General features: G+C 42.0%; 1 protein-coding gene across 1 annotated transcript; it reads left to right on the top strand.

Moving 5' to 3' along the window:
* LOC118248336 (F-box/LRR-repeat protein 5-like) lies at positions 1-27664 on the top strand. Its single transcript, XM_035547151.2, is given in 13 exon segments — positions 1-98; positions 2577-2805; positions 15468-15683; positions 17529-17624; positions 18972-19155; positions 21322-21504; positions 23962-24083; positions 25009-25054; positions 25057-25100; positions 25102-25165; positions 25359-25443; positions 26918-27039; positions 27042-27664. Coding segments are annotated over 13 exon segments (2091 nt in total). The 3' UTR covers positions 27644-27664.

The raw sequence follows: 27664 nt of genomic DNA, 5'->3' as shown, positions 1-27664 counted from the left end.
ATGGGAGCAAGGGAGGCACAGCCTCAGCAGCAGCCAGATAGCTTGCAGTGTCGCGGGCAGCAGCGAGGAGAGCTGACAAAAGCAACAAGTACACTGAGGTGCAGCCGGCGGGACCCCCGCGTATGGTTGGGTGCCTCGGTTTGCTTAGTCCAGGAAGCAGGTAACTCAGACGGGGGACGTGGCTACGATTTGTAAATACCTTCCTGACAACGAAGGGCAGTTGACTAGAGATAGGCAAACGCTATCAGCTCTATTTGTAGCAAAGATGATGTCAGGCGTTATGAAAACCATTTTCACTGTAGGGACTGTTACCCTAGCGCTCCTCTCCCTGTAGGGGCGTACTTCCCCAAGGACTTACCAGACCACGTGACAGACGCGAGAGCTTTGTGGGTTTCCTTACAAAACAGAATTTTGGTTATTCTTACTACGCAAGTCCCGGGCGCTGTGTTCAGTGCAGCTGAAATGCCATTTACGAACGCAGCAAAAGCAGGAAGAAATCATTGCTAGCAACAGTTAAGAGACAAGGATAACTTTTAAAGAGAGACATCAAACTTCCTAACATGTCTGATTCCCTGTCCTGCCTCACACCAAGTTCTAGAGGAACAAAATAAACTACAGCTCTCAGTCCTCACCTAATATTTAAGTACCTGCTTACTCTAGCCGCCAATAACCTTACAGCTGATGCCCTGAAAAGCACAAAAGCACCCATCTCACCCTCACTAACATTTGGGGGAATTTACTACAGGGAGGAACTAACCTGACAGCAACTCTGTAACACCACACAGGGCACATGAGGAACGGTAGGTCATATATAATTCCCAAAATTAAAGACCACTCAAGGGCAAACTAAATTTACAAAGCGCATGGCTTTACAGATTGTAATTGACACGTAAGCAGAACTAACGTCTCATCTAATTACATCATCTCAATCACACGAGGGAAGTCAAACAGATCACAGATTTTTTTCTGATGCAAAGCTAGCGTTACTCAAATACAGAGGTCACAGGCACAGCCTTCAAGCTCTGAAACGGGGTTAAAGGATGCAAGATTGAACACTTCAAAAATATACACAGACACATAAATCCCCATGGCTACACTTCTTCAAAAGAAGAAGCAAGCAGCAGACTCCTGTACATTAAAAAGAATTAGGAAGATGAGAGACTATGTTCATTGCAGGCCGGGTAGTTTTAATCAAATTTGCCAATACTTAAGAAAGCAAAAATTCCTGCCCAGGTAGTTTTACTTTCAGCAAGTCACAGTAAATTGATCAAAACTTTGTGGGAGTTCAAAGTAACAGCCGTGCCTCTCTAGGGATCAGAAATCCAGGAGCATCAGCGAATGACTACAGTCTCTGGTGCTTCAAGCAAACCCTGTTCAGCAACTGCGAACACCACACTCAATACTGCAGCAGGGGGCAAGGGGAGAGAAGTCCCACGTGGTCGCTTCGTGTGAAGTCCCCTCTGTTAAGATATCACAAACTTCTGTGCAGCCACAGATTAAAACCAACAAAACACCCTGACCGCAAACACACTCAGAGTTAGCGACCGGAACAGGCCCGCAGCGGGCCTGCCGAGCCCCGGGGCAGGACAGGGGGGCACGGGGAAGGGACAGGAGGACTCCCCTGTCCTGCCTGCAGCTGTAAGCTGCTGCACTGCCCCTCCTCTAACTTCTGCCTCCTTTCTAAGCGCCTGCTACCCACTGAGGTGCAAACAGCCACTTATGCTCACAGATGGGAGGCACTACTTCTTTTCTCGGGTGCTGGCTCTGAAGTATTTGCCTGTAGCCCTTCAGAATTGTTAGGGTTGGAAGAGACCTTCAAGATCACCTGGTCCAACCATCCCCCCCACCGAAGTCACCACTAAACCATGTCCCCAAGCACCACGTCCAACCTTTCCTTGAACACCCCCAGGGACAGTGTCTCCACCACCTCCCCAGGCAACCCATCCCAATGCCTGACTGCTCTTTCTGAGAAGAAATGTCTCCTCATTTCCAGCCTGAACCTCCCCTGGCGCAACTTGAGGCCGTTCCCTCTAGTCCTATCACCGGGTACCTGAGAGAAGGGCCGACCCCCAGCTCCCCACACCTTCCCTGCAGGTAGCTGTAGGGCGCAGTAAGGTCTCCCCTGAGCCTCCTCCTCCCCAGACCAAACACCCCCAGCTCCTCACAGCAGCCAACTTCGCCTTACAGAACGCCCCAGCCTGCGCTACTGAGCACGAAACGCATAAAAAGCGACAAATCCGGGGTAAAACTCTTTCACCCCAAACCTCCACCAACCACCCCCCGCCCTCCCCGGGCACCCGGAGCCGCTGAGGGCGCGCACGCACCCCCCGTGACGGGGCGGGAAGGGAGGGGCGGGGCGGGGAGGGGGGTCCCGGGGCCGGGGGCGCTGAGGGGAGGGGGCGCGCTGACAGCTGCGCACTCTCCAAAACCCCTCCGGGGAACGGGGCAGAGGCCGGCCCCGCCCGCCCGCCGCCGTTACCTTGTCGCAGTAGAGGCCGACGAGCTGCTTCATCCGCCAGTGCGGCGCCGAGAAGACGTCCACCTCCTCGGGGAAGGGAGCCATGTTCTCCCCATAGAGCCCCGCCGGCACCGGCGGCGCTAACGGCGGCGGCGGCGGCCGACACCCCCCCCACTCCCCGCGCATGCGCGTTGGGGGGGGGGGTGTCGCCGCCGCCGCCGCCGTTAGCGCCGCCGGTGCCGGCGGGGGCTCTATGGGGAGAACATGGCTCCTTCCCCGAGGAGGTGGACGTCTTCTCGGCGCCGCACTGGCGGATGAAGCAGCTCGTCGGCCTCTACTGCGACAAGGTAACGGCGGCGGGCGGGCGGGGCCGGCCTCTGCCCCGTTCCCCGGAGGGTTTTTGGAGAGTGCGCAGCTGTCAGCGCGCCCCCTCCCCTCAGTGCCCCCGGCCCCGGGACCCCCTCCCCGCCCCGCCCCTCCCCTCCCCGCCCCGTCACGGGGGGTGCGTGCGCGCCCTCAGCGGCTCCGGGTGCCCCGGGGAGGGCCGGGGGGTGTTGGTGGAGGTTTGGGGTGAGAAGAGTTTTAACCCCGGATTTGTCGCTTTTTATGCGCTTCGTGCTCAGTAGCGCAGGCTGGGGCGTTCCTGTAAGGCGAAGTTGGCTGCTGTGAGGAGCTGGGGTGTTTGGTCTGGGGAGGAGGAGGCTCAGGGGAGACCTTACTGCGCCCTACAGCTACCTGCAGGGAAGGTGTGGGGAGCTGGGGGTCGGGCCCTTCTCTCAGGTACCCGGTGATAGGACTAGAGGGAACGGCCTCAAGTTGCGCCAGGGGAGGTTCAGGCTGGAAATGAGGAGACATTTCTTCTCAGAAAGAGCAGTCAGGCATTGGGATGGGTTGCCTGGGGAGGTGGTGGAGTCACTGTCCCTGGGGGTGTTCAAGGAAAGGTTGGACGTGGTGCTTGGGGACATGGTTTAGTGGTGACTTCGGTGGTAGGGGGATGGTTGGACCAGGTGATCTTGAAGGTCTCTTCCAACCCTAACAATTCTATGAAGGGCTACAGGCAAATACTTCAGAGCCAGCACCCCGAGAAAAGAAGTAGTGCCTCCCATCTGTGAGCATAAGTGGCTGTTTGCACGCTCAGGTGGGCTAGCAGGCGCTTAGAAAGGAGGCAGAAGTTAGAGGAGGGGCAGTGCAGCAGCTTACAGCTGCAGGCAGGACAGGGGAGTCCTCCTTTCCCTTCCCCGTGCCCCCTGTCCTGCCCCGGGGCTCGGCAGGCCCCGCTGCGGGCCTGTTCCGGTCGCTAACTCTGAGTGTGTTTGCGGTCAGGGTTGTTTTGTTGGTTTTTAATCTGTGGCTGCACAGAAGTTTGTGATATCTTAACAGAGGGGACTTCACACGAAGCGACCACGTGGGACTTCTCTCCCTTGCCCCCTGCTGCAGTATTGAGTGTGGTGTTCGCAGTTGCTGAACAGGGTTTGCTTGAAGCACCAGAGACTGTAGTCATTCGCTGATGCTCCTGGATTTCTGATCCCTAGAGAGGCATGGCTGTTACTTTGAACCTCCCACAAAGTTTTGATCAAATTTACTGTGACTTGCTGAAAGTAAAACTACCTGGGCAGGAATTTTTTGCTTTCTTAAGTATTGGCAAATTTGATTAAGACTACCCAGCCTGCAATGAACATAGTCTCTCATCTTCCTAATTCTTTTTAATGTACAGGAGTCTGCTTGCTTGCTTCTTCTTTTGAAGAAGTGTAGCCATGGGGATTTATGTGTCTGTGTATATTTTTGAAGTGTTCAATCTTGCATCCTTTAACCCCGTTTCAGAGCTTGAAGGCTGTGCCTGTGACCTCTGTATTTGAGTAACGCTAGCTTTGCATCAGAAAAAAATCTGTGATCTGTTGACTTCCCTCGTGTGATTGAGATGATGTAATTAGATGAGACGTTAGTTCTGCTTACGTGTCAATTACAATCTGTAAAGCCATGCGCTTTGTAAATTTAGTTTGCCCTTGAGTGGTCTTTAATTTTGGGAATTATATATGACCTACCGTTCCTCATGTGCCCTGTGTGGTGTTACAGAGTTGCTGTCAGGTTAGTTCCTCCCTGTAGTAAATTCCCCCAAATGTTAGTGAGGGTGAGATGGGTGCTTTTGTGCTTTTCAGGGCATCAGCTGTAAGGTTATTGGCGGCTAGAGTAAGCAGGTACTTAAATATTAGGTGAGGACTGAGAGCTGTAGTTTATTTTGTTCCTCTAGAACTTGGTGTGAGGCAGGACAGGGAATCAGACATGTTAGGAAGTTTGATGTCTCTCTTTAAAAGTTATCCTTGTCTCTTAACTGTTGCTAGCAATGATTTCTTCCTGCTTTTGCTGCGTTCGAAATGGCATTTCAGCTGCACTGAACACAGCGCCCGGGACTTGCGTAGTAAGAATAACCAAAATTCTGTTTTGTAAGGAAACCCACAAAGCTCTCGCGTCTGTCACGTGGTCTGGTAAGTCCTTGGGGAAGTACGCCCCTACAGGGAGAGGAGCGCTAGTGGTACAGTCCCTACAGTGAAAATGGTTTTCATAACGCCTGACATCATCTTTGCTACAAATAGAGCTGATAGCGTTTGCCTATCTCTAGTCAACTGCCCTTCGTTGTCAGGAAGGTATTTACAAATCGTAGCCACGTCCCCCGTCTGAGTTACCTGCTTCCTGGACTAAGCAAACCGAGGCACCCAACCATACGCGGGGGTCCCGCCGGCCTGCACCTCAGTGTACTTGTTGCTTTTGTCAGCTCTCCTCGCTGCTGCCCGCGACACTGCAAGCTATCTGGCTGCTGCTGAGGCTGTGCCTCCTTGCTCCCAGTCGGCGCTTAATGACTCACAAAGGCTCTAAGCTGGCAGAAAACGTTTTTTCTTTTTTTTTTTTTTTAAGCGGGGTATTTTTCTGCTGATGTTGTGTTGCCAGTAAGAGCTTGTCAGATGAGCACGGAAGCCAACGCAAGGCAGAGGGTGGACCGTGGCAGCCAGATTGGCTTGAGCTACTGGGAAACCTCAGCCTAATTACGTCTACTTTTGCCTGAAATCTGTTGTGCAAAACGAGTCGCTGCTGGTGTTGAGGAGAGCTGATGCATGTTGGATATGGTGCTCTGCAGTCTTGTTTAATAGCCACATACTCACTTCGGGCTTCCCTGTGCCTATCTGAGGACTGTCAGATCCATGGCAGCTTGTAGTTATCAGCGTGGTGGTGTCCAGCAGAAACCATTTCTGTGGCTGCATTGTGACCTTGTGGACGCACCACTTGCAGATTGTGTTTTTAGCAGCTTTCCACCTTTCCATGCTGCGGCCGAATGTATCCTGTCTGTCACGAGGCAGCAGACATCGCTGCCGATTATGTGTTAAAAATGCCATCCTGCTTTAGCTGTAAACATCGGTAGCTGTTTTCAGAGCTCTGCTGCCAGGTGCTTGAGCTGCGTGTGGTTTCCTGTACGCTGTGTTAGTTTGCTGAAACACTGTAAAGCAAAACAAGATGAGAAAAATAGAGAAATCATGGCCTGTAACGCGTAACGTATCATCTTCCTCCTAAGAAGATTGGTTATCATAGCAAAAGGAAATGAGATTCCTTTTTGAAAAAGAATCTGGTTGTTACTTCAAGTTCCGGGCTGCTGAAATAGCGACCGGTCTAGATGCACACTGGAATAAAATTTTGGCTGAGCCTACCCCAGATGAGACACCTGGGATCGCTGGATGGGATTTCAAACTTGTCTCGTGTGGTTTTGCAGCTGAAGAATGTGTTTTCTAAGCAGAGGGTTATGTTCAGGCTTTCCTGAGATGAACCTGCTAAATTACCCAGCAAACCAGGCTGTATTAGCAAAAGGAAGCACAGTCATGGCCTGAACGCTGTCATGCCGTGTCGCTGATGGGTAACTTGCTCTGCAATCTTTCTCACTGCCTCACAAAATTAGCGCGAGATTCAATAAGATTCAATACTGTGAGCAAATGGATGTGACGGCTGGCTGCTTCGGGAAGGGTTAATTATTGCTCGTCTGGCCGCTTGATGAGCAGCGAGTTCACCCAGGCGAAAGGCAGTTCAGTAAAACTGGCTCGCTAAGAGGTCAGACGAGCTGCAGAGCCAGGTTGGCGGTGTGGGAGGAGGGAGCAGGGCTAGCCCCTGCAGGAGTAAACGTCTGCTCCAGCAGCTCCGCTGCGTTGTGCAACCGTTGGGTGTTGGAGCAAACACGTCCGGGGTTTTTCCTGGGTTTGCCTGACTTCGGTCTTCTGTGATCTCCCCTTTCTGCAGAAGATCTCAGCCGTTACTTCTAATGGTTCAGTAATTACTTTGGCTAGTTCTTCGGGAAAATTTGGGTCAATTCTGTCGTGTTCTGCTGACTGCAATACGTTGAACTCGTATAAAGATTTAACTGGTCTTTTTGTTTTCTAGCCTACGTTTCTGACCGTTTCTTAAAAGTTAGTTGCTGTAAATATAAATATTGTCTTAACTTCCTTATGAAGACTAAAGCTGAGATGACAATTTTCCTGTTGTCATCTTTCTGCCTTTCCTGTTAAATCGTACATTTAAGTGTATAGATAGTATTTTTTTTTTTTTTTTAATCCGTCTACATTGACCTTTCTGCTGTTTTCTTTTTTGGTGTGTCCTCTGTTACTTGTGAATGAGTCCTCCTTATTTATATTGTAAATCCTATTCTGTTACCAGCGGTGTTACGTTCTTGGTTGGTTTTGTAGGATTCTTTTCTAAACGTCCACATAGCTAACAGTTCCTCTCTCCATTTCCTAATAATTGTTCCTTTTGATAACCCAAGTTTCTTTCACCTTTGTCTGTTTCAATAGCTTCCTGCTGTGCTTCAGTCATTTCTCTACTTTGCAAGTTTGGGGCTGTGCTGAAGGGAACGAATAGTTTTTAAATGTTAGATTTGTGATGTTCTTACAGTAAGAATGTTACAGATCAACCAGTTGGGGAGGGAAAAACTCTCCTGGATTAAGTTGAATTGATGTTGTAAAGCATTGATCGGGGAATTAGGTGACCACACAAGACTGCGCTTTTTATGGCAGCAGGGGGACTGAAACATTAAACAATTACCATTTTGACTTTCCATTTCAAAGCCAGAAGTATTTTCTGCCTGATATCCCTAAGAACAGAGTGACTGTTCCATGAAGATAAGTCTGTTTCTAATAAAATAATTAGTAAAGCTTTCGTTTTTTTCTGAAACACTGAAAAGGGATTTGGGTACATTGAAGAAGCGGTGGGAAATGAATGGCAATTAGTGTGTGTTGATTTAGATATTCGTAATATTTAGTTATTACCAATTAACATTGTGATGCATTGGGAACCTGCTTTCATTCTTACCTAGACTTAGAATAAGTAAATGGCTAATTAGGATGGTCAGGGTTAATAAGTTGCAAATGGTCAGCTAGCTGGGCCTTGCAGGCAGGTGGAAGGGAATTAAGCCTCCATGTTGGTGTCCAGAGATGTGTGAAAAATTTGCTGTCCGTGCCTTGAACTATTTTATCAGACTCCCCCAGCCCTCTTTCCCGTCTTGTCTGTTAGATGCTGAATAGTTCGGTAACTTCTTGCTGTGCCTACTGGGAAATAACAGCCTCGATCTCATTCTTCATGCAGAAGAACGTTTTGAAGATGAATCTGAAAATGACAATATGTTTTAAGTAACTGCTTTTAAAGCAAATGCATTTTAAGTAAAGTGCCAAAGGAGATTTAAATGAGGGACATCTGCGTTTGGAGTTTGAGTCTTTTCAGACCTGCATAATTTTACTCCTATTTTAGATCCTGCTGCTTCATCAAGCCCTTCTATCTCTATTATTTCTCTAGTGAAAAGTTTTTTCTTACTTCTTGGATGCTTCTCTCCTTTATCTCTCTCTTTCGCTATCATAAGCTATCCCCAGATGTTTTCTTATGCCAGACACAGCAGCAGGTTTTTTCCCTGGGTAATTGCTCAGCACCTATTTTTGCCCTCAAATTGTAAAAGAAAGTTTTCTGTTCACACCTTCATGTGTAGCTCTGATCTTTTGTCCTTTGTTCCAGCCTGCTGTGGAGAGCAGTAACAACTCACCTCTGCCCTTCTCTGTTTTAAGCAACAACAATTTATTCCTTTTCTAGTCTGTGGCATCAAAAAAAGAAAAAAAAACAACAAAACAAACAAAAAACACCTAACCAAAAAAAAAAAAAAACACACAGAAAACCCCAAACTGATGCCTTAAAAAAGCTAGAAACTGTAATTAGCGTGTACTGGCATTCATACAAGTGGCACGCGCTTACCTGAGGGTATGCTTTATAATTTCTGATTCAGTTGATTAAATATAGTGTAAGCTGTAATTCTTCAGAGAGTGGTGGCTCTCCTTGTTTTTGCAGTGCATGCCTAAAGTGATTTTTTTTTTTTCAGTGCCAATGTTCGATTGTGTTAGGGAATTGCAGTGAGGCCGGTGCAGAGAAGCAGAGGTATTTTTGCTGTGCCTGTGGCTTGAGTTACTGCAGCGAGGGCATGGAGGGGAGCCTTGAGGCTAGCTTTGTTTCACCCTTGGGACTTCAGATGCTCCCAGACAGACGGACAAAAGGCCGTGGCTTAGGAGGAATCTACCTGTGAGAGAATACAAAAAAGGAAAAATCTTGTAAGGAATATTAAAAGTGCATGAGAAATGCTGCTACACAACTGAGTAACATCACTGCAAGTGTTCATTCTACTTTCATATGAGGCCCATGTGTTTCATATCTTCACTAGACTTTTCTTTGGTGTTTCTTTGGGTTCATCTCTGCAACCATGATGAATACCTGGATCTCTTCATGCCTGGTAGAGTTCTTCTTGCGGAAACCGCGTGGTGGAGAAGACTCGGATGATCTTAGCTCTGCTTTCCTGGCCATGTGCTCTGCTTGAGTCCCTGAGGAGGTCTGACACTCGTAGCAGCTGCCTCATTGAAAATTCTGGTGCAGTGCTGCGCAGTTACTTAGGTCTTTGTGAGAAGTCCTTCATGAACCCAAAACTTTCTTATAGGTATTTAGTGGCAGAAATTGATTGCGTCTGTAGCGTGAGAGAGAGAGATGGAAGACCTCAATAAAAATGAAAATATTTCAGTTTATTTTTTAGGTCCACTCTTCTGTCATGCTTGGCATTTATCAGCTTGACCACAGCCTTTCAAAATACAGAGTACGAGACTTTACCTGCACCGTTGCCGGTGCTCTTGGAGGGGAAAATTACCCTTAAAAATACCCTTAATCTTTGTGTTAATGCAGTGGGTCCCCCAAATGCTATTTCAAAGATTTTGTTTTGCTTAAGCCACAAAACTATTGATGAGATTGTATAGGGGACAGGATTACCCAGAAAACAAGTTAGGAGCTTTTGAAAGTTTTAAATTTCTTCACGAGTCCCTCCATGGGCTGGGCAGGTCCTGTCCTGCCTTACTAATTACTCTTAATTTGGGTAGACCCACAGCTAAGAAAGCACCCAGAGTTTAAAAAACAACAACAAAACCTGTATGAGTCGTCTGATTTAAGGCTTTATACATCTGAAAAGCTGGATTGTGAAGCAGTTTAGCTGTGTTTCAAGAACTGAACTCCTTGTGGTCTCAGACAGACGTTGATGCACCCGGATGTCACTGCAGGCTGTCGCTCAGCCTAGTGCCCTGACCAGGTGAGAGAGGAACCTGCTGAAAAGGCACCGTGCGCTTCTTCGTGCATCAGTAGAAGTGATCTGGTTCGTCCTGCAGCTGCGTAATTGCTGGGGCACATTCCAGGGAAAGGGTAGGAAGGAAGGTACAGCTGGAAGCAGGGGCAGGGCTGCTGCTTCTGGGTGTTTCTTCCTCCATCCCACTCCCTAATTTACGGTGGATGAAGTGTAACCTGAAAGCACGTGCTCTTGGTATTGATACAGGCACACCTTGTTCTGGTCTTTGACCCTTCATTTTCTTCCTCATAAAACAGAGATAATATCTCTGCAGAGTCCACGGTTTCTGTCCTTTCAGTTTTAGTGCTAATGCGTATGTGAAATGGTAATACCTAAAAATGCGTGAGTGAAAACTTGTGGCTGCCTGGTAATGCTGTGTTGCTTTCCTCTCCGGTCCCCCCAGTACTTTCTGTTTTAAAAATGTCAGCTTTTAAATCAGTGGTCTGCCTGCTGAACAATGAAAAATATTTTAGTATATTTAGTGAGTTTTTAAACCTGATTTAACAAGTGGTAGGAATGTGGTCTGCTTTGATCATCAGGAATATTTACAATTTTGGTATTTCAACTCCAGTGCCAATCAGCTGCTTGTATAAGTCGTAAGCACAGTGATTATACATGGAAATAAAAAATATACGGTAATGAGCTATCGAAAACGTTACTTGTGGGTGATGCATGAGAAAAGAAAAAAACAAACAAAAACAAAACAAAAAACTTTAAGTTATTTTCTTGTTGTTCCTGAGTGAATTCTTAGGGTTTAAAGGCTGTGAGGAGTTCTGGGTACTGATGGGGAAAAAGCCTTTGTATGAAATAGTGTTTGGTGAACTTTTAGCTTTATTCTTAGTAATTCTACCTTAAAGGTGTAAAACCTTTGGGCAGAGTGGAAATGCAATTTGCCCTTTCCTGTTCTTTCTTCAGGTTTTTTATTTTCCAGCCTGTAGTTGGGAATATAGCAAGATACTCATAACCTGAAAAGTTTGCACAGAATATAGGCTTTGCTTCTCGTGGTGCTAGTCTGTTAAGAGCAGCATACTTCTTACTTGTTCCTGTTTGCTGCTTTCCCCCTTACCTGTTGATTGTGTGCTTGGATATTTTTAAGGAAGAAGCAAACCTCTGCTTATTCAACATATTTTTTGGCATAGACATTAGGAAATAACTGTTTGAGCTAACTCGCAGTAAACTCACTTGCCAGAAATGTGAATTTCCTTCTTATAGGAAGACATCTTCGTGAGCTTTATTGGTAAATATGTAAAATGCTTGCAGGAGGAAACTAAATACGGTGTTTTGTTCAGTGACTTAGTTACTGTGCAGTTGGAGTGGTTTTATTGGAGTGGTGTTACTGGAGTGGCTTATTTATTCACGCGAGATGACAGCTTACAGTAAGGAAGGGTGTTTGTTTGCTGTGTCTCTGTACGTTTTGTCCCTGAGTGTGTTAGTGGCTCTGTGGGACAGGGAGTCGGGCCCTCACCTAAAATGGTGAGGTACAGAGATCTCTTCCCTGTGTAGCGATTCTTTGAGTAATTTGAGGTTTAAAAAATTAGGTCCATTAAGTGATTGTGTAATTCAACATTACTGTCTTTCCCTGCAAAGGGAGGATGGAGTTACCTGGTCTTGAGTCAATGGCAGAAAACTTTACGTTCTACTTTGTCATAATCTTAATATACATCCTTTTTTAGCATCGCTGGAAAGCCTGCATTTCTGATTTTCTTCTTTTATTTGTCATCATTTTAAGTATCTTATACTGTGAAGGCGTAAGTTGACAATTTAGGTACAAAGAACTTTAGAGGAGAACAGCGCTCTTAAGTTAGTATGTCTGTCTCCTTGCTGTGCTGTGATATGGAACAGATTCGGGCCGTTCTGCAACCTCCTGCTTCCCCTCACTGCTGCACTGCAGCTGCCCTTGAATTACTGATGCATTTTCCACCGTATTCATGAAACAGAGGTGATAACTTGACAGATCTCTTTTTAAGAGCTTGAAATTAAAAATCAAGTTTGCATTCAGTTTTTACAGCCGCTGGCCGCTCGTGCACTTAGATCAGAGGTCCCTGAGCTGTACCAGAGGTGGCAGTGACTGGCACCGCACCTTGCTTGGCCCGGTGCTCCGGCTGGTGGCTGTCTCCTGGAGCTCCAGGACAAGACCTCGGGAGGCACCAGGAGTTTCTCTTTGGTGTCTGTGATGCTGCTCCTGAGCTAGCTTGTATTGCAAGCCCCTTACCAGACGTGCTGTTGGCTTAGTCTAAGACGTACAAACCTGGACTTGTTTAAATGTGGTGTCTTCAGAAGGACAGCAAGCTCCCAGATACCCCTAATACCTGCAGCAGTGCTAATCAGTTTAGTGGTGCAAGTCAGCTCAGGGATCTCACACGTACTGTGCTTCGTGTTTTTAACCAGTCGGCAAATATAATACAGTCCCATGTCCTCCACCCTGCCACTCTCTTAGGATTGTCTACCTGAGCCTGGGGAGGCAGTTTCCTTCTTGCACTGCACAACTTCTGCACTGGTTTTCCCTCGCCTAGAGCTGGCGAAAAGCGGGCCTTGGGGAGGAGCAGCTGCCCTCTGCTAATGCTCTTGGTGCTCGTCCTAAGACTTCATCAGGCCCGGTAATGAAATTGCAGATCTGACCGAGTGACTTTGTTGCTAGGCTACCTGGCCTCTGAAAAGCCAGCTTTCTCAGCTTCAGCTGACCTTTTTAATGTACCAGTTGCTGATTCAAGTACAGTCATTAAGCTTTCGACATCCTCTCCATAGTTCTTAATCTCTTGGCTATCTGCTGGAAGCCCCAGTAGCAGAGAGGGGCAGAGTATGCGGGTATTTCACGTTCCAGTGGCTCCTCTAACAAGGCACTTACGATAGGAACTCTTAAATTGAATGCACAAGTGGATTCTTCGCTTATTCCATGTTTGCTGATGACAGTAAATAGGTACAACAGAAGTATTTGTGTTGAAAAGGTTTGAGTCAGGAGTAAGAGAAAATACTATTTCGTATCAGAACCAAATCTGTGATTTTTTTTTTCCTGTACCCGCCAGCAAAATACATTTCTCTCTAACCCTCCTGCTGCACACTTCATCAGTCTTGTCTCAGTTTTTATGTCAAACAGCTAAGCTTTGGGAACGAGTAAGATTATTGGGGAGAAGGGTGCTTGGGACTGACTGCAGGTATTGTGCGTCCTTACGGGCTGAATGAACAGTTTTGAGACAGTCCTTGGTGAAGAGAGATGCTAGACCAGAAAGCAAGCTGCACCATCGCTGAAGTCGGAGTGGCAAATGGCTGAAGGTGAGGAGTGTATCCAGACACAGCGTCACGAACGGAGAGAAGTTGATCCTGACCTGTCGGTAGCTGGTCTGAAAGATACTGAAAAAAATTTAATTTTACCCTATTTCTGCTCTCAGCTGAGGCTAAGTCAGTGCGTTTCCCTAATGGCAGTCGCTTTGCTCGTGTGCCAGTAGAGCACGCCATGACTGCCGGGGAGTTGTGTAAGCCCCTGGCAGGTGTCCAGCTTTCCCTGCCCCTGCTGTGGCTGCCCGGAGGTGGACGCTGCGCTGTCAGGACGGGGCAGTGCCTTCGTTCGGTTTGTTTTCTAAGTGATTGGCATTTTGGGGAGTCGCAGCTCATGGTTAGCATTGAGCTATGCAGGTAGTAAATGAAAGTATGTGTCTGTTTCCCATTTCCAACAAAAGCTTAGTTTGGGGATTTTTTTTGGTGACCAAAACACTTCTGAAATGTTTCAGTGGCTTGTTTTCTGAATTGAATTAAATATTTTTACTTGTAGAATGCTTGCTCTTGTGTACCGCTGTGGACTGCGGTTCTTGAAGCCACACACAATAAGACATAAGAATGGAAAAAATACCATTTTTTTTAACATTCACCAAAGGAAAACACAGTTTGAAAATGCTGTTTATGATGACCGTGTCTGCATGTATGTATGTAAAAATGGGTTACCGGGTAACTTAGGTCTTTGCGCTATCTTGATCTGTCAGCTCTCAGTCCATGGGAAACCGTTTCAAACAGCTTACGCCGTTTGTGTACGCTGGCTAAAACTCAGTCCTCCTTGTGGGCCGTACGTAAGGTGAGCTCCAGGGCTGCTGATAACAGCTTTATCAGCGAGCACCTGCACACAGACCTCGGGAAGTGGCTGGACCTTTTGGTTAGCTGCCAGGCTGGGGAGGTTGCCTTGATTTCTGCCAGGAAATCTTCCTACAATCTGTTTATTTCAGGGTTTCCCAAGGTTGGTTTATGTTCCTTCAATACAGCTCTGACTTTACTGGCTTCTAAAACTAATGCTATAATAACATCGCTCTTTCGAGGAAAATCTTTCTCTTTAAAAGTTACCCTGCTACTTAACTGCTGTCTTAAGCTCTCTGTATCCATGTGGAATGAGAGGGTTGCCTTCAGCATTTGCCTGGTCAAATGTAATCTCCTTTTTGGCAATTAGAAACTCTTCTCAAAGTGTACATTATTGCATACATTATGCCTTGTGAAACTTCTGCAATTATCTGTAATTAGTTCCTTGTAATGTTTCTGAAGTTTATAGCTTCATTTTTTTTTCAGAGCCTGTAGTGGGAAATACAGTTACATAGCTGCTGTTGGAAATCAAAGAATTGCGCAATGAAATCCCTTAGTTTACTTAACCTTATTCACAAAGCACAACATGGTAGTAAAGCTGTTTGGGTAGCTTGCTTTGGGAGTTAAGAATTGACTGTGGATGGTTTACTGTTTTAATGAACTGTAGGAGGAAACCTATACGTGAAACAGCCGCGCATAATGAGTTTTTGGAAGTTTTTTTTAAAAATAAGTTTGAGGGTTTGCATGAAACTTTTGTCAGTTCTTGTTAAAAAATAAAAATCAAATGGCAAGTCAGCCATAAAGGTTAAAATAGTTATAAATTCTCTAAATAATTCCCAAAGTCATATTAATACGTGGATGTTAGAAATCTTTGCTAATCTATCCTATTCAAGTGCCAATATTAATTCTGCCTGTGTCTGGAAGAAGTTGTCTTGAATTATATTCTGTTGCAACAATTAGCTAAATTATGGGGAATTTTTTGTTAAAATAAAAACGGTGTGTTCCTATATATGTGCTTGGATATGTGATCTTAATCTCCTGTGCTTGAAGATTGGAAGCTTCAAGAGCATTAATTACCCACATTTTTGATATCTTTGAAGTGAGTTGCTTGAACTGAACACTCAAATCTCATTTTTGCCAGTTTTCTTTATAACAGAAGGTTTTCAGCTTTTATGTTGAAAGTAGTGGGAGCAATGAATAACGGTGTAATACCTGTTCTAGTGGTTTAACTTGACCTTGGTATGTTCTTCTTTGTTGGTTTTTATGAGCTTTTCTTTCTCTTAGCTGTCCAAGACCAACTTCTCCAACAACAATGACTTCCGGGCTCTTCTGCAGTCCCTCTATGCCACGTTCAAGGAATTCAAAATGCATGAGCAGATTGAAAATGAGTGTATCATTGGCTTACTTCAGCAACGGAGCCGGACAGTGTACAACGTGCACTCGGACAACAAACTCTCTGAGATGCTTAGCCTGTTTGAGAAAGGGTTAAAGAATGTAAAGGTAAGCAGACTCTAAAAGGACTTGTCCTAAGGAAAACGTGCTGTGATTTGCATGTTAGTTTGCTTCAACTTTTTTAATTTTCTCTAAAAATAAATTAGGAAGAAATGAAACACTTGTTATTGCTTGATTTTTCCACTCGCCGTCTGAGATTCTTTTACCATTCACTGCAGTTACTAAATCTCTAGTAAAAAACTCTTCTCAGGGATCTATTTTGTGACATAGAGAAGTCCATCACTGCATAACTGGAGATATTTTGGAGACAACAATGTGAGAGTTTCAAATATGACTGCTCTGCTAATTGGTGCAACAGTTTGACTAGAAACTCTAGTTTTTATTATCTTGTTAGGAAAGCCCGAGTATTTTTTCTGGGGGGCACATAGGACTGTATTGTTGTCACAAGTGGAGATCATTACAGAACCTAGGCAAAAAAAAAAAGTGCATTGTTTTATTCTGTTAGCAAGTAGTGCACTCCTTCCAGTAATCTGTTGCTCGGTAATGCTGCTGGAGTTCCAGTCCTTGAGTAACTCCACATGTTCCTTCTCCAGCTGGCTTTTTCATGTTGGATTCTGCTGGAGAGCAATTCATCTTGATTATGCCGTATAATTTCTCTGGGGTACACAGTTCAACTCCCCCTTCCTTAGCTCTAAGAATGGTAGACTCCATTAATAATTTGACATTTAGAAATGTATAGATGTTCTGTATTTTCAGTAAGGAAAATAGTAAAATGTAATCAGACAACAGCTTATTTGATATCTAGAGTGGTTTTTGAACTGGAATCTTGCACATAATTTTTTCCTGTGAATATCAAACCTTAAAATTTGTTTTGTTTCCGGTAATGAATTGGAACATGAAGGAATGTGAAGGAGAGAGAAAATGAACATTTGGATTTGTGTTATAGCCTCTATAATAGGGTGTTAGTGTTATTCTGTTGCTTATATTGACTTCTTATATGGAAAAAAAGACTTTTTCTAACTTCCTTTAGATATGTTAATTTTCTTCCTTTAGATATGTTATAATATAGATATAATTTTCTTCCTTTAGATATGTTAATTGTTTAACTTCTTTTTTTGTGATTAGTTTGATTTAAACTGATAGTTTAGGATTTTCCTATAACAGGGTTTCTTAATGTTGTAGAAGCTTGAAAAGAAAAACTTGCAACATTTACTGTAAGAACTATGAGGAACTTCTGTACGTTGCAATTATGGGACAGGCTAAAGAGCCAACTTATTGCTGGCACAAAGAACAAGCAAAGAACAAATTGATAGATGAGTTTGGAAAAAATTTAATATTAAAGTCACGTCTCTATTTTGAAGTTCTTTCCACTTCAAAAGTAAATTCATATATTTTATATAGAAAACACATAGGACTATAATTTGTGATTATAATTTTGAAACTTGATTGTAGAGTAACTAAGGTAAAATATATGCAGTTAGAAGATGAAATGGAATTACTATATCCTGGAAGGATTCTTGGGCAAAATATGCAAATATTTAGATTAGTCTATAACTACTTTGAACTTTGGGTTAGACTGTAGACTGGCAGGCTTCAGGTCTTCGCTCTAAAGTAAAAATGTGATTAGACAAGCTAATTCATATCTGATAACAAAATAAACTGGAATCTGGCAGGAAGGTAATACTTTGTTCTGTCTAGAAGCAGGTCAATACAGACTGTCAGCTTGTCAAGAAACTTAAAGTTAACACATTCTTACTACTAAATACAGCAAACAGCATCACAGAACATACTGCATACATGCTCTTTATGTTGAAACAGCGGTTTATCTAATAGTTCAACCCCTGGACGGGTGGACAGGATTAGATAACAGTTAAATCTTTTCTTTCTTTTCAGAATGAATGCGAACAGCTAAACTATGCGAAACAGCTGAAGGAGAGATTGGAAGCCTTTACCAGGGATTTCCTTCCTCATATGAAAGAGGAAGAGGAGGTAGGTAGTTCTCCTCAAATACTACGCTGATCTTCCTTGTGGTTTGAAATGACTGTGCAGAGACAAAGGACTTAAGAGATTGAGGTTTTTTTTTTCCACAATTCTGTTTTAATTATTATGCCGATTTGCATTCAGGACTGTGGTGTCATTGTTCTGTTCTGTAAATGGTATGTGACACGTTCTAGAACAGTGAATATATTGAAAATTTATGGTGAAATCATGGCCCTTTTGAAAGTTGGTAACAAGTCCACTGGGGCTGGAATTTGTTTACAGCAGATATAGCTGCTTAACAGGAAGTTACTTGACACATGGTATGCGATTGCCACCTTTTGACTGGTGGTGGTGGATTAAAATACTGCTGAAAAGTTGAAATGATTAACATTATATAATTAGAGGGATAATTAAAGGTTTGTGTTACATACATATGTGTACGTGCAATTGTTTTTATTACAAATAACCTTTAAGCAAGGGTTTAGTTACATGAAGTATGCAGAATATCGCAGTAGGGCTCAGGTAGAAGAACAGCGTCAGTATAAAGCATGGTATTGTGCTTGACTTGTCTCATGACGTTGTCATACAGATGGTTTAACAGTATAAAACAATCCATTTATAAAACAGAAGATGTAGTATTAAGGTGCCTGAAAGTTGTAAAACTATGGGAACAGTAAGTAACAGAAATAGAATGCATTACTGTAAACTTTGGTACCATTATTGTGACTTGCTAGACCTGCACAAATATTAAAAAAAAAAAAAAAAAATCCTCCCTTTTTCTTTTAAAAAAGTCTTTAAAATATTGTTTGCTCTTAAACTTATGATGTGTTGCATAACTTCTAAATGTGCAAGAGTGCAAGTCTAAAAGAAAGTGCAAATGTCGTATGGCCTAGCAAAACTTAAAAGAAGTCCTATAAACCCGTGCTTCATGACTCAAACTGACACTCCCAAACAGCCTCTGACCTATATTTGAAACATAAAGACTAGTACTGCCAGTCTGATGATTTATGGGTATCCGAAAACTGGGAAGCATCTTCTGGAGAGAACAAATCTTCCGAGGTCTAAGAGAAATCTTCCCTCATGTTTTTTCTGCCTTGCCACTTTGCCTTCCGTGTGAGTACATTGATAAGTTGTTTAGTTTAGTCACTTCCTTTTCTGTTGGGGAAAACAGGTAAACAGCATGCCTGAGGCTCTTCAGTGACCTATTGGCAAGCGCAGGGTTAGAACTTAAAACTGAAATGAACCTAAGGACAGGACCATCTACGTACGCCATGTTGTGCTCGGGGAGGAATGGAAGCAGGAAATTTCTGTCCTGGTAGATCCGTGTCAGCACTGCACTTTTTTTTTTTGCTTTAGGTTTTTCAGCCAATGTTGATGGAATACTTTACTTACGAAGAGCTGAAAGATATTAAGAAGAAAGTAATTGCACAACACTGCTCACAAAAGGAGGCTGCAGAATTCAGAGGTCTTAGTAAGTGGAATCAAGCTGAAGAGCTTCAGAAGGTCTTTAAGTATTCTGTGGATGAGAAGGCAGATCAAGGTGAAGCATTTAATTAAAGTGAAAGCAGTTTTTGCCTAAAAGCCACACCAGTGGCATATCTACCAGTACAGTACTTTAGTTAAAATAATTTTTGTAAAGTAGAAATTTCTTCAAAGCAGTTTGAAACTTGAAGACTTACTATATCATACAGGCTTTTGGCAAACTTTACTGTATCTGATACTGTTTATCTTTTCTCAGACTTCTTCCCCTTTCCTCCCTCCTGTGATAATACTTGATACAATAAACAGGTAGAAACGATACTTAAATTTTAATTTCATACTTCCATAAAAATTACATTTTCTGTTTGCAGACTCTGCCTTTAATTGTTGTTTTTCAGGCCTGTTTTGTAAGCTTTTTCTATTGATGGTTTAGTAACGCAGGATAGTTAGTCAACTGACAATATTTACAGTTAATCTGGGGAATCAGAAAGGAAGGAGCTGTGTTTGTGGAGTTAGTGCAAGGGTATGAATCTGTACAGTGTGTGAGTAGGTCAGATGAAACGTGCATTCTGAAAGTGGGTATTTAATTTGCATTCATCTAACTCTACCTTTCCTGATGAAACGTAGAATAAATGCTACTGAAGTGCACTTCAGGCTTGTATTCTGACTGTTGAAACAGCCTGCATCCTCCATGCTTACTGTTCTCACTCTTAACAAATGAAGAAGAGTTAATGTACCAAGGAAGAAGGATTAATGTACCACAAGTGTAATACTGGGGTGAGACTGACAAATAGCTTACTCTTTGGTTTTGATAAGGTGTGGTGCTCTCATCAGAAAAACTTGAAAAACTGTTCTGGAACCATTTTTTTGACGAAACTTGACTTTTGAACTACTGAACTGGTCGTTTTCTACCCTTCAGGTCAAGCCTTCAGAAAACATTGCTGTTTATGGTGTAAGATACTGTTTGAGTCTGAACAACTGAACAGGACAGAAGTAGCTTTATGGCTTTGCTTGCTATTATGTCTAGCTGAAATTGCAGTTTTGGGACAGTTCTAACTCTGCAACAGCTGTGTTCTAGACTTTAGGGGAAGGGGAGTATATCTTTTGTTTGTTTCTTAGAAAAGGAAGAAAATATCACAGCTGTAGTCTTGTGCAGTTCTAGCAGAATTTGTGTGAAATTCCCTGTAGTCTATCTGCAATAACTTGCCAGGTGTCCAGATAAATACATTGATTCATCAGTTGAAATTGTAGTTACACATCTTGGTTTTTGAAGTAGTAACAGATTATGATAGGGCAAATTATTTTTGTTATGGTCACCTTTGAAGCTTTTCTGCAAAGAAGAGAAACCTGGTCCGTGTCTCACAGTAAAGTCTTACATACTTCGTGTCGTACTAATTTGTGAAATCTGCTATTTCTAAGGACTCCTTAAAAACATTTTGGAAATATTTTTTCTCAAGTAATTTGACTCTACAAAGCATGAAAATTCTCTAAAACAGCAAAAGAAAGAAACAAAAAAACACATCTAACCAAAGCACTAAATACGTTACAGTTTACAGATCTTTAGGTACTGTGGCAATAAAGGAGAGCTGTTGGAGATGGTTTCTACTATTGTCCATTAAAGTATAGATTATAATAGTTGATTTTTAGTGTCTGACCTAATATTTAGTGTCACCTTAATTGCTTATATTTCCAGTTAAAGCTAGAAATAAAAAAGACAGCTACAAACAGCTAAGTATGGATTTCTTGCTGTGTCCCAGTCAAGAGGTTGAGTGCTTTCAGTGAGAGTGGGCCCAGCTGGTAGACTTTGGTGTGCTGATACTATTTATTGGGAATCTGGCAAAGCAGGTATATATATCATGTATGACATAAGGCATATTTTTAAAGCTTTCCAGTTATGAAAGCAGTATTTGCTGTCTTGCTGTGGTAGAGTAGGAGCAGTTTATTTTTGTCTAGGGCTTTCTTGGAGTCTTGTGGGATCAGAGCTGGGGGGGGGGGAAACCTAGCCAGTTGGAAAATGGCAAACAGAAAACTAAGCTTTTTTGAAGGTGATATTACAGAGGAAGCTTTTTAAAGACAAAACAACACCCATTTTCTTTGTTTCTTTTGTCAAACAATTGTTTAAAATACTAATACATTTTTTCATTGATGTAGTCAGAATGTAGTTACACCATTACTATTTAAAAATATGAGGATTTACTTCAGTTAACACAAACTTTCTGTATTTCAGAAACTGAAGTAACAGGGCACACCACAAATATTACTAATCTTCCTCCTGAAGTAATGGTGACCATTTTCAGTTACCTTAACCCCCAAGAGTTATGTCAGTGTAGTCAAGTAAGCACTGAATGGTCACAGTTGGCTAAAACTGGATCTCTTTGGAAACATCTTTATCCTGTTCGCTGGGCCAGAGGTAAGTTAAATTTAATTCTTTCTTTGAAAGCATGTCAATTATAGAGTTTGAATCAACAGCAAATAATGTTTATTAGCTGTCGTGTCATACAGTGATCCTGAAAGCTGTGCATGTTGGAAGGGTTGTATGCTTTTGGCAGGAACTGCCTTGAAACTTGGATGAATTAAAAAAAAAAAAAAACACAAAAAAACACAAACAACAAGCAGCATCAATTAAAGAAAACAAAAACAGCAAGATGGAGGTATGAAGAAACTAAACACTGAGTTGGTCATTACTCATGAATAGCTCTTACATACAAACTGTTTATTAGTTTTACTGAGGTTTGTTGTCTTGTGTTAATAAGTGTGCTCACTAGTACCACATCTTAATTATAGTGTAGGGATTTTGAGTTCTAAATGCTGCTGTTACTATTTCTGTAATATATTCATATTATCGTGTTACTAGGTGAAATAAAATACATTTTTGTTAGTTCCTGACTAGTATGCTTTCATTGGGGAGGTTTGCCTTGTGACTCACACCAAACTGCAGAGTTGAAGCTCAGAACAACAGAATTGTAGCACCTCATTGTGACCTATTCTTGCTTTTTATATTAAACTTCAAAGAAACTGCATGTGTTAGTTTTATTATTGGTTCTTTAAATATCTTACCTTGTACTGCAGTAAGGACTAAGAAGTGGTGTGCTCCAGCTTCTGTTCCTCAGACTTGTGTTCTTTAAAATTTTCTATTGAGAAACGTAACCTTTGCAAAAGCACCTGTTCAAACAGACAAAATACTCTGTATTCTGTAAAGGCCAGTTATGAGTCATCGGAGCGTATCTGTAGCTTAAAATACAAATATTTGTATTTGTCCAGACTTGTGTGAATATTGAACAATCACTGGAGGATGGCATTGCAGGCTACACAATTGATGCTGTGCCTGTGGTTGAGATGATTGTGTTTTTTAATAAGCAATATTTTATGTCTTTTAAGATTTTAATAAAGTTAGTTTATACTTAAATTCTTGACCTAAAAGCTAAGAACTTTTTTTCTCTTTGTATCTTTATGGCTTCTAAAGTCTGTACAGGGCAGAGAAGAGTTAAATGACTTTGTGTTTGGAATTAATTTTGTTTGGCCGAATAAATCTAACTTACAATAATAGATTGGTCCCAGAGCTGGAGCAGACAGAGTGGGTATGTGGGGAGGTTTCAGAGTTCAAATTCGTTGAATTTTCTTCTGAAACCTAGTTAACTTTATACTTACATGCCACACAAAAGAGATAATTGGCATCTGCTTAAATTGGCTTATTCCTGAACCTGGTTTTGGCACAACAGGAAGCCATTCCCATGACGTACTGTCTATACTTACTAACGCAGTCGTTTGTGGAGAAGTGCTCTAAACTGGGTGGAAGCTTCTCAAATAGGAATTACTGCCAAGGGGAGGGGGGGGGTGTTAAAAAAAAAAAATAAAAAATCTACAGAATTGGTTTAATTTCTAACTTTTTTCTCATACAGGGAGGGTTTTTGAGTCTTTCTGTGTATTACGAAGGTGGGATAAAGTAGATGAGAAATGTCACCAAAGCCCTTTCCTTCAGTTGGTTGACAAATAGTTAGGATTTCATTGTCACTTGTCTGTGTTGCTTGAATAAGAAACTATTTAACAGGGGTTGCTCTTTTTGTGGGATAATAGGATTCCCGCTAGTGAGGTAGTGGGATAAGCTCTTCCTGCCTTAAGAATATCTACACTAACGGAGGCAGCAGACATGCTTATCCCGAGCCCAACACTACAGCATACCCATAACTTGTGCCTGTGCAGTAGCTTTTGGGGAGAATGGGATTCCCTTCCAGCTAAAACACAAGAGCTGTCCTGATACTTGTGTTCATCCAGATGTTCTAGGAAACGATTGTCTCTTGATTGGAGTCGTATAGATTATAATTGTGTTGTACAGCTGTTGTAAGTAGGCTCCTTCTGGGATTTGGGGTTTGTGCTCCTGGAGTTGTCATGTGCAGTGACTAAAAATGGACTAGTAAAATACATACTGATTGACTATATGGTTGTGGGTTTCCGAAGGAAAACAGAAATGCCTCAAACCAAATGCTAAACAAGAAGCTTGTGGTTAATTTAGCGACCATAAAGAACCTGAGCACTTACACAGTCCAGGTACTCCATAACCATTTTCTGTTATTTTAAAATCATTGGTCCCTACTAAGGAAATAAGGACAGAAGGCATGTCTCAGGAATAACATAATAGGCAACGAGCTGTGTAATGGTACTGCAGTTGTTTCAGGTTCAGGAATCTCTAGCTTTAAAATATCAACCAAACATGAGTTATGACCAGAGTCAGGTCAACCTTAGATGAGATGAATGCAAAATTTATTATTTTATTTCATATCTTTAGATACTTCACAGTATACTGAGAAGTTATTGCTGTTTCTGCTCTAATAAGAAAAGTTTGTGCTCATCTCTCTCTCTCGGTGAGTAGGTGATTGGTATAGTGGTCCTGCAGCAGATACTGAGACAGAACCTGATGAGGAATGGGTGAAAAATAGAAAAGATGAAAGTCGTGCTTTCCAGGAATGGGATGAAGATGCTGACATAGATGAATCTTGGTAAGTAAATTCTGATTTGATGAAGTTCTTTTTTTCTACAGATTACATAGCTATAATGAACTCATAAAATGGAGTCTCTTGTATAAAATCGATTTCAACTACTGATTTTTTGTAGTTGATTCCACGTACATGAAACTAATGACAGATACAGCAACATGTACTTTCTTATCTAGATTAAATGCTTTCTAAGCCAAATAGGTTTATACATTAAAAAAAGAACTTGAAGTTTGTCTAGGAACTACTTAGTGTTCCTGAAAGGAGTGCATTTTTCCCTATTTCCATCTCATCTGACTCTCAGATGGATAAAGAAGCCAGGGGAGACTTTAAACAACAACAAAAAGGCAGCTGGTTTTGGTGTGCTGAAATAGCTCATCTAGGAGATAGGCAACCATGAGCACAGGTGAAAGAAGAGTTATGGGGATACTTCTGGAGTTAGGAAGGAGGTAAAGGTAGACTTTATCTTTTAGAAAGTTTGGGTGAATCATACTGCATCCTAATGCATTCTAGATTTAAAGTAAAAACTTGTCATAAGTTTTACATCACGGGATGTGATGCCCCTAGATATTATATTTCAATTTATTAAGCAAGTCAGTGGAAATAGCTGCCCAGACTGCTTTGAATAGCACACAATCTGTAGTAAATGTTCTCAGAGTCCTTAAATGTTAATTTCTGTTAAGTCCTTTAACTATTTTTACTTGCCGTTGGTGTTAAAATCTTCAGGATTGTTGCAAAGACAAAATTTTAAAGATGGGGCTGAAGTATGAAACTAGAATACAGCAAAAGTTTTGATGTAGGGTACTTTCTGAAACCTAAGCTTTGTTAGGCTTTCTTGGTTTCCTGATAACTTTAGTGATGTAAGCGGACACTGTAGATTCCAAATTGACTTAAAATATTAAGTCTTCCTCTTTGGTTTTTTATTTTCAGAAGAAGCAGCTGAAGATTCACTTGCCATTAATATAGCACAAATGACAAACGTTTCCTTCATGGCTTAATTCAAAATGTCCTCCCATATGGTAGGCTCCTCAGTGAAGACATTAGTACTAGCCTACAGTTCTGCAGTGTCTAGCAAAATGGTATGTAACTTGAAAAACCAGCATTTAATAATTGCGGCTGTGCAGCCTGGAATTAGTAACTGATGTGCCCAAGTTTAAAGCACGCTGGTTGTGAAAACAAGTTGCAACTTAAAAGAAATGTAATTCATATGTTGTCTCTGACATTGTTTGCAACCTTGGCTAGACTTTGCTGATTATTCTTCATTTTCCAGGTTTAGACAGATCTTGGAGCTTTGTCCCAACTTTGGAATATTTGGATCTCACTCAAACTGATATTTCAGACTCTGCATTTGAAAAGGTATAGTTAACTTGTTTTAAGAATAAAACAAAAGGGGAGAAAACATTCAAGCGTGTCCCTTACTCCATTGCCAGCAATGAGACCGAAATAAATCGGTCAAGGGTTCACACAGAACAAAGGACTAAACCAGAGCAACACGTGAATGAAACGGCCACTACAAAGTTATGCTTTGCTGTTTACAACCTTCTGTCCTTAACTACTACAAATTTATCAAAAGTATAGATATCCATAACAATTTAATTTTGTGTTAATATTAACAATGGAAACTGTTCATAGATTTATTTTGGGAGTTACTCAATTACTGTAGTTTTTGTTCCGATACAGCTGATAGCATTGGAATACTGCTTTACGTTGCTGATCAAATGGTGGGAAGAGTTTCCAGGCCTAGGTGTATTACTGTAAGACTCCTGAGTTAGTTTTACAGAACTCTGCAGAAATTTCAATTAAACCAGTGGATGATGCATAAATGTGGAGCCTGCACAAATGGGTCTTAACGTGATACTGGAACTCAGTGGCCGTTTATGTGCAGCAATTTATACAGTGCTCTCAAGCTGTGTGCGCTAACAACACAAAATGTTACTGGCATGGTAGCTTGTAGAAGCTTTAACTGAAATAAAGACCTTTATGGAATTTGCATGGTTCAGAACTTGATCTTTTCGTGTCAGTCTCCCATGAAACTTAAATTCTTGGCCCTTCCTTATATCTGTATTTCCAATCTTAAAATCTGTAATTTGGGAAAATGGATTTGGTTTGCTGTAAATGGAAATAATCATATACGGAAAATGTTAACATTAACTATAAACAGACAAAGGTTAAATCAGCTATATACTTTTATAGTTAATAATGCAGCAACAGTACTGCAGATCTAATTTCTGTTTCAGTTGAAAAATATAAGGCCGAAGGGGTGAGTTTTCATTAATGTGAAGGTCTGTTTCCATAGCAATCTAAGACTAATTACCTGTATGGAATAATTAATACCATACACAAAGCATGCTTCAGGAGTCCAGCTATTCTTTCTGAAGTAAGTGGAAAGTTTTGAGAGGAGGACATGGGGTCTGAGTACACTGATACTTCAGTATGGATAAACAGGCAAGCTTGAGAAACTCAAATAGGAAAAAATACAAGTATTAAAATACTTTGAACTGAATGTTACACCTCACTTTTCTTTTCTTTGTGAATTTTACTAATTCAATAAGTTAACTTCTCAAAAAGCTGAAAGAAGTGAACTATATGTTTTTCTAAACTTACCTGGCTCTTGGTACCAGCATTATGCACAGCAGAAACTGCTTTTTGAAATTGTTGTCACGTATGTGTTTGGTCTGCTGTTTTTAAAAATTGTTCAAGATGTAATAAATATCGACTTCTTTATCTAATCTGTGAGTTAATAAAGTATCTCCCTTATTTAATCTTTTTTTTGTATATTTATCCATAACACCTGTTTCTGAGCAAAAATAAGTCATTTGTTTCTTCTGATTTCAGTTGGTCTTCACTTGGTTGTTGTCAAAATCTTCGCCACCTTGATCTGTCTGGATGTGAAAAAATCACGGATGTGGCGGTAGAGAGGATTTCCAGAGCTCTGGGCATCATATCAACTCACCATAACAGGGTATTCTGAAAGGCTGCAGAAACAGGAATGCTAAGACCTTGTGGAAAAACAGAGAGATTACTCTGCAGTCCAGCAAGAAGTATAATTGTTTGCATGAAATCAACAACGAAGACTTTATCGATGGAAGAGACAGTGAGCATCATTGGACTGACCCTGACAGCTCAGAAAACTTCAATTCTGCATATGTGTGGATGCTAGATGCAGATGATTTAGCTGACATCGAGGATGCTGCAGAGTGGAGACACAGAAACGTTGAAGGGTTTTGTCTCATGGAACCAACATCCCCCATTAATTGTTCTGCATCTTGCTGCAGTAGAGACATTTATGGCTTAAGGACTAGAGGGTGGCAGCAGCACTGTGCTTCTACTGACTTGATTTACTGCGGTCACTCATTTTGTTGTGCTGGGACGGCACTAAGAACTATTCAAGCACTTCCAGAGTCCTCTGCACTGTGTAGAAAAACAACAAGGACTAAACAGTCAGAGAAAAAAGACTTGGCATACTCTGGGAGTGAAAAACCAGATGAAGAGACTGCACGAGTTCTTCAGTTTCTCAGTCTGTCTGGGTGTTACCAGATCACAGATCGTGCTCTCAGGTGAAAAGACATTTTTGAGCTATTT

This window comes from Cygnus atratus, unplaced genomic scaffold, assembly GCF_013377495.2.
Source record: "Cygnus atratus isolate AKBS03 ecotype Queensland, Australia unplaced genomic scaffold, CAtr_DNAZoo_HiC_assembly HiC_scaffold_143, whole genome shotgun sequence".
In the NCBI taxonomy this organism is placed as follows: Eukaryota; Metazoa; Chordata; class Aves; order Anseriformes; family Anatidae; genus Cygnus; species Cygnus atratus.
The sequence above is the reverse complement of the archived record's forward strand: the minus strand, read 5'-3'. Positions and strand labels throughout refer to the sequence as shown.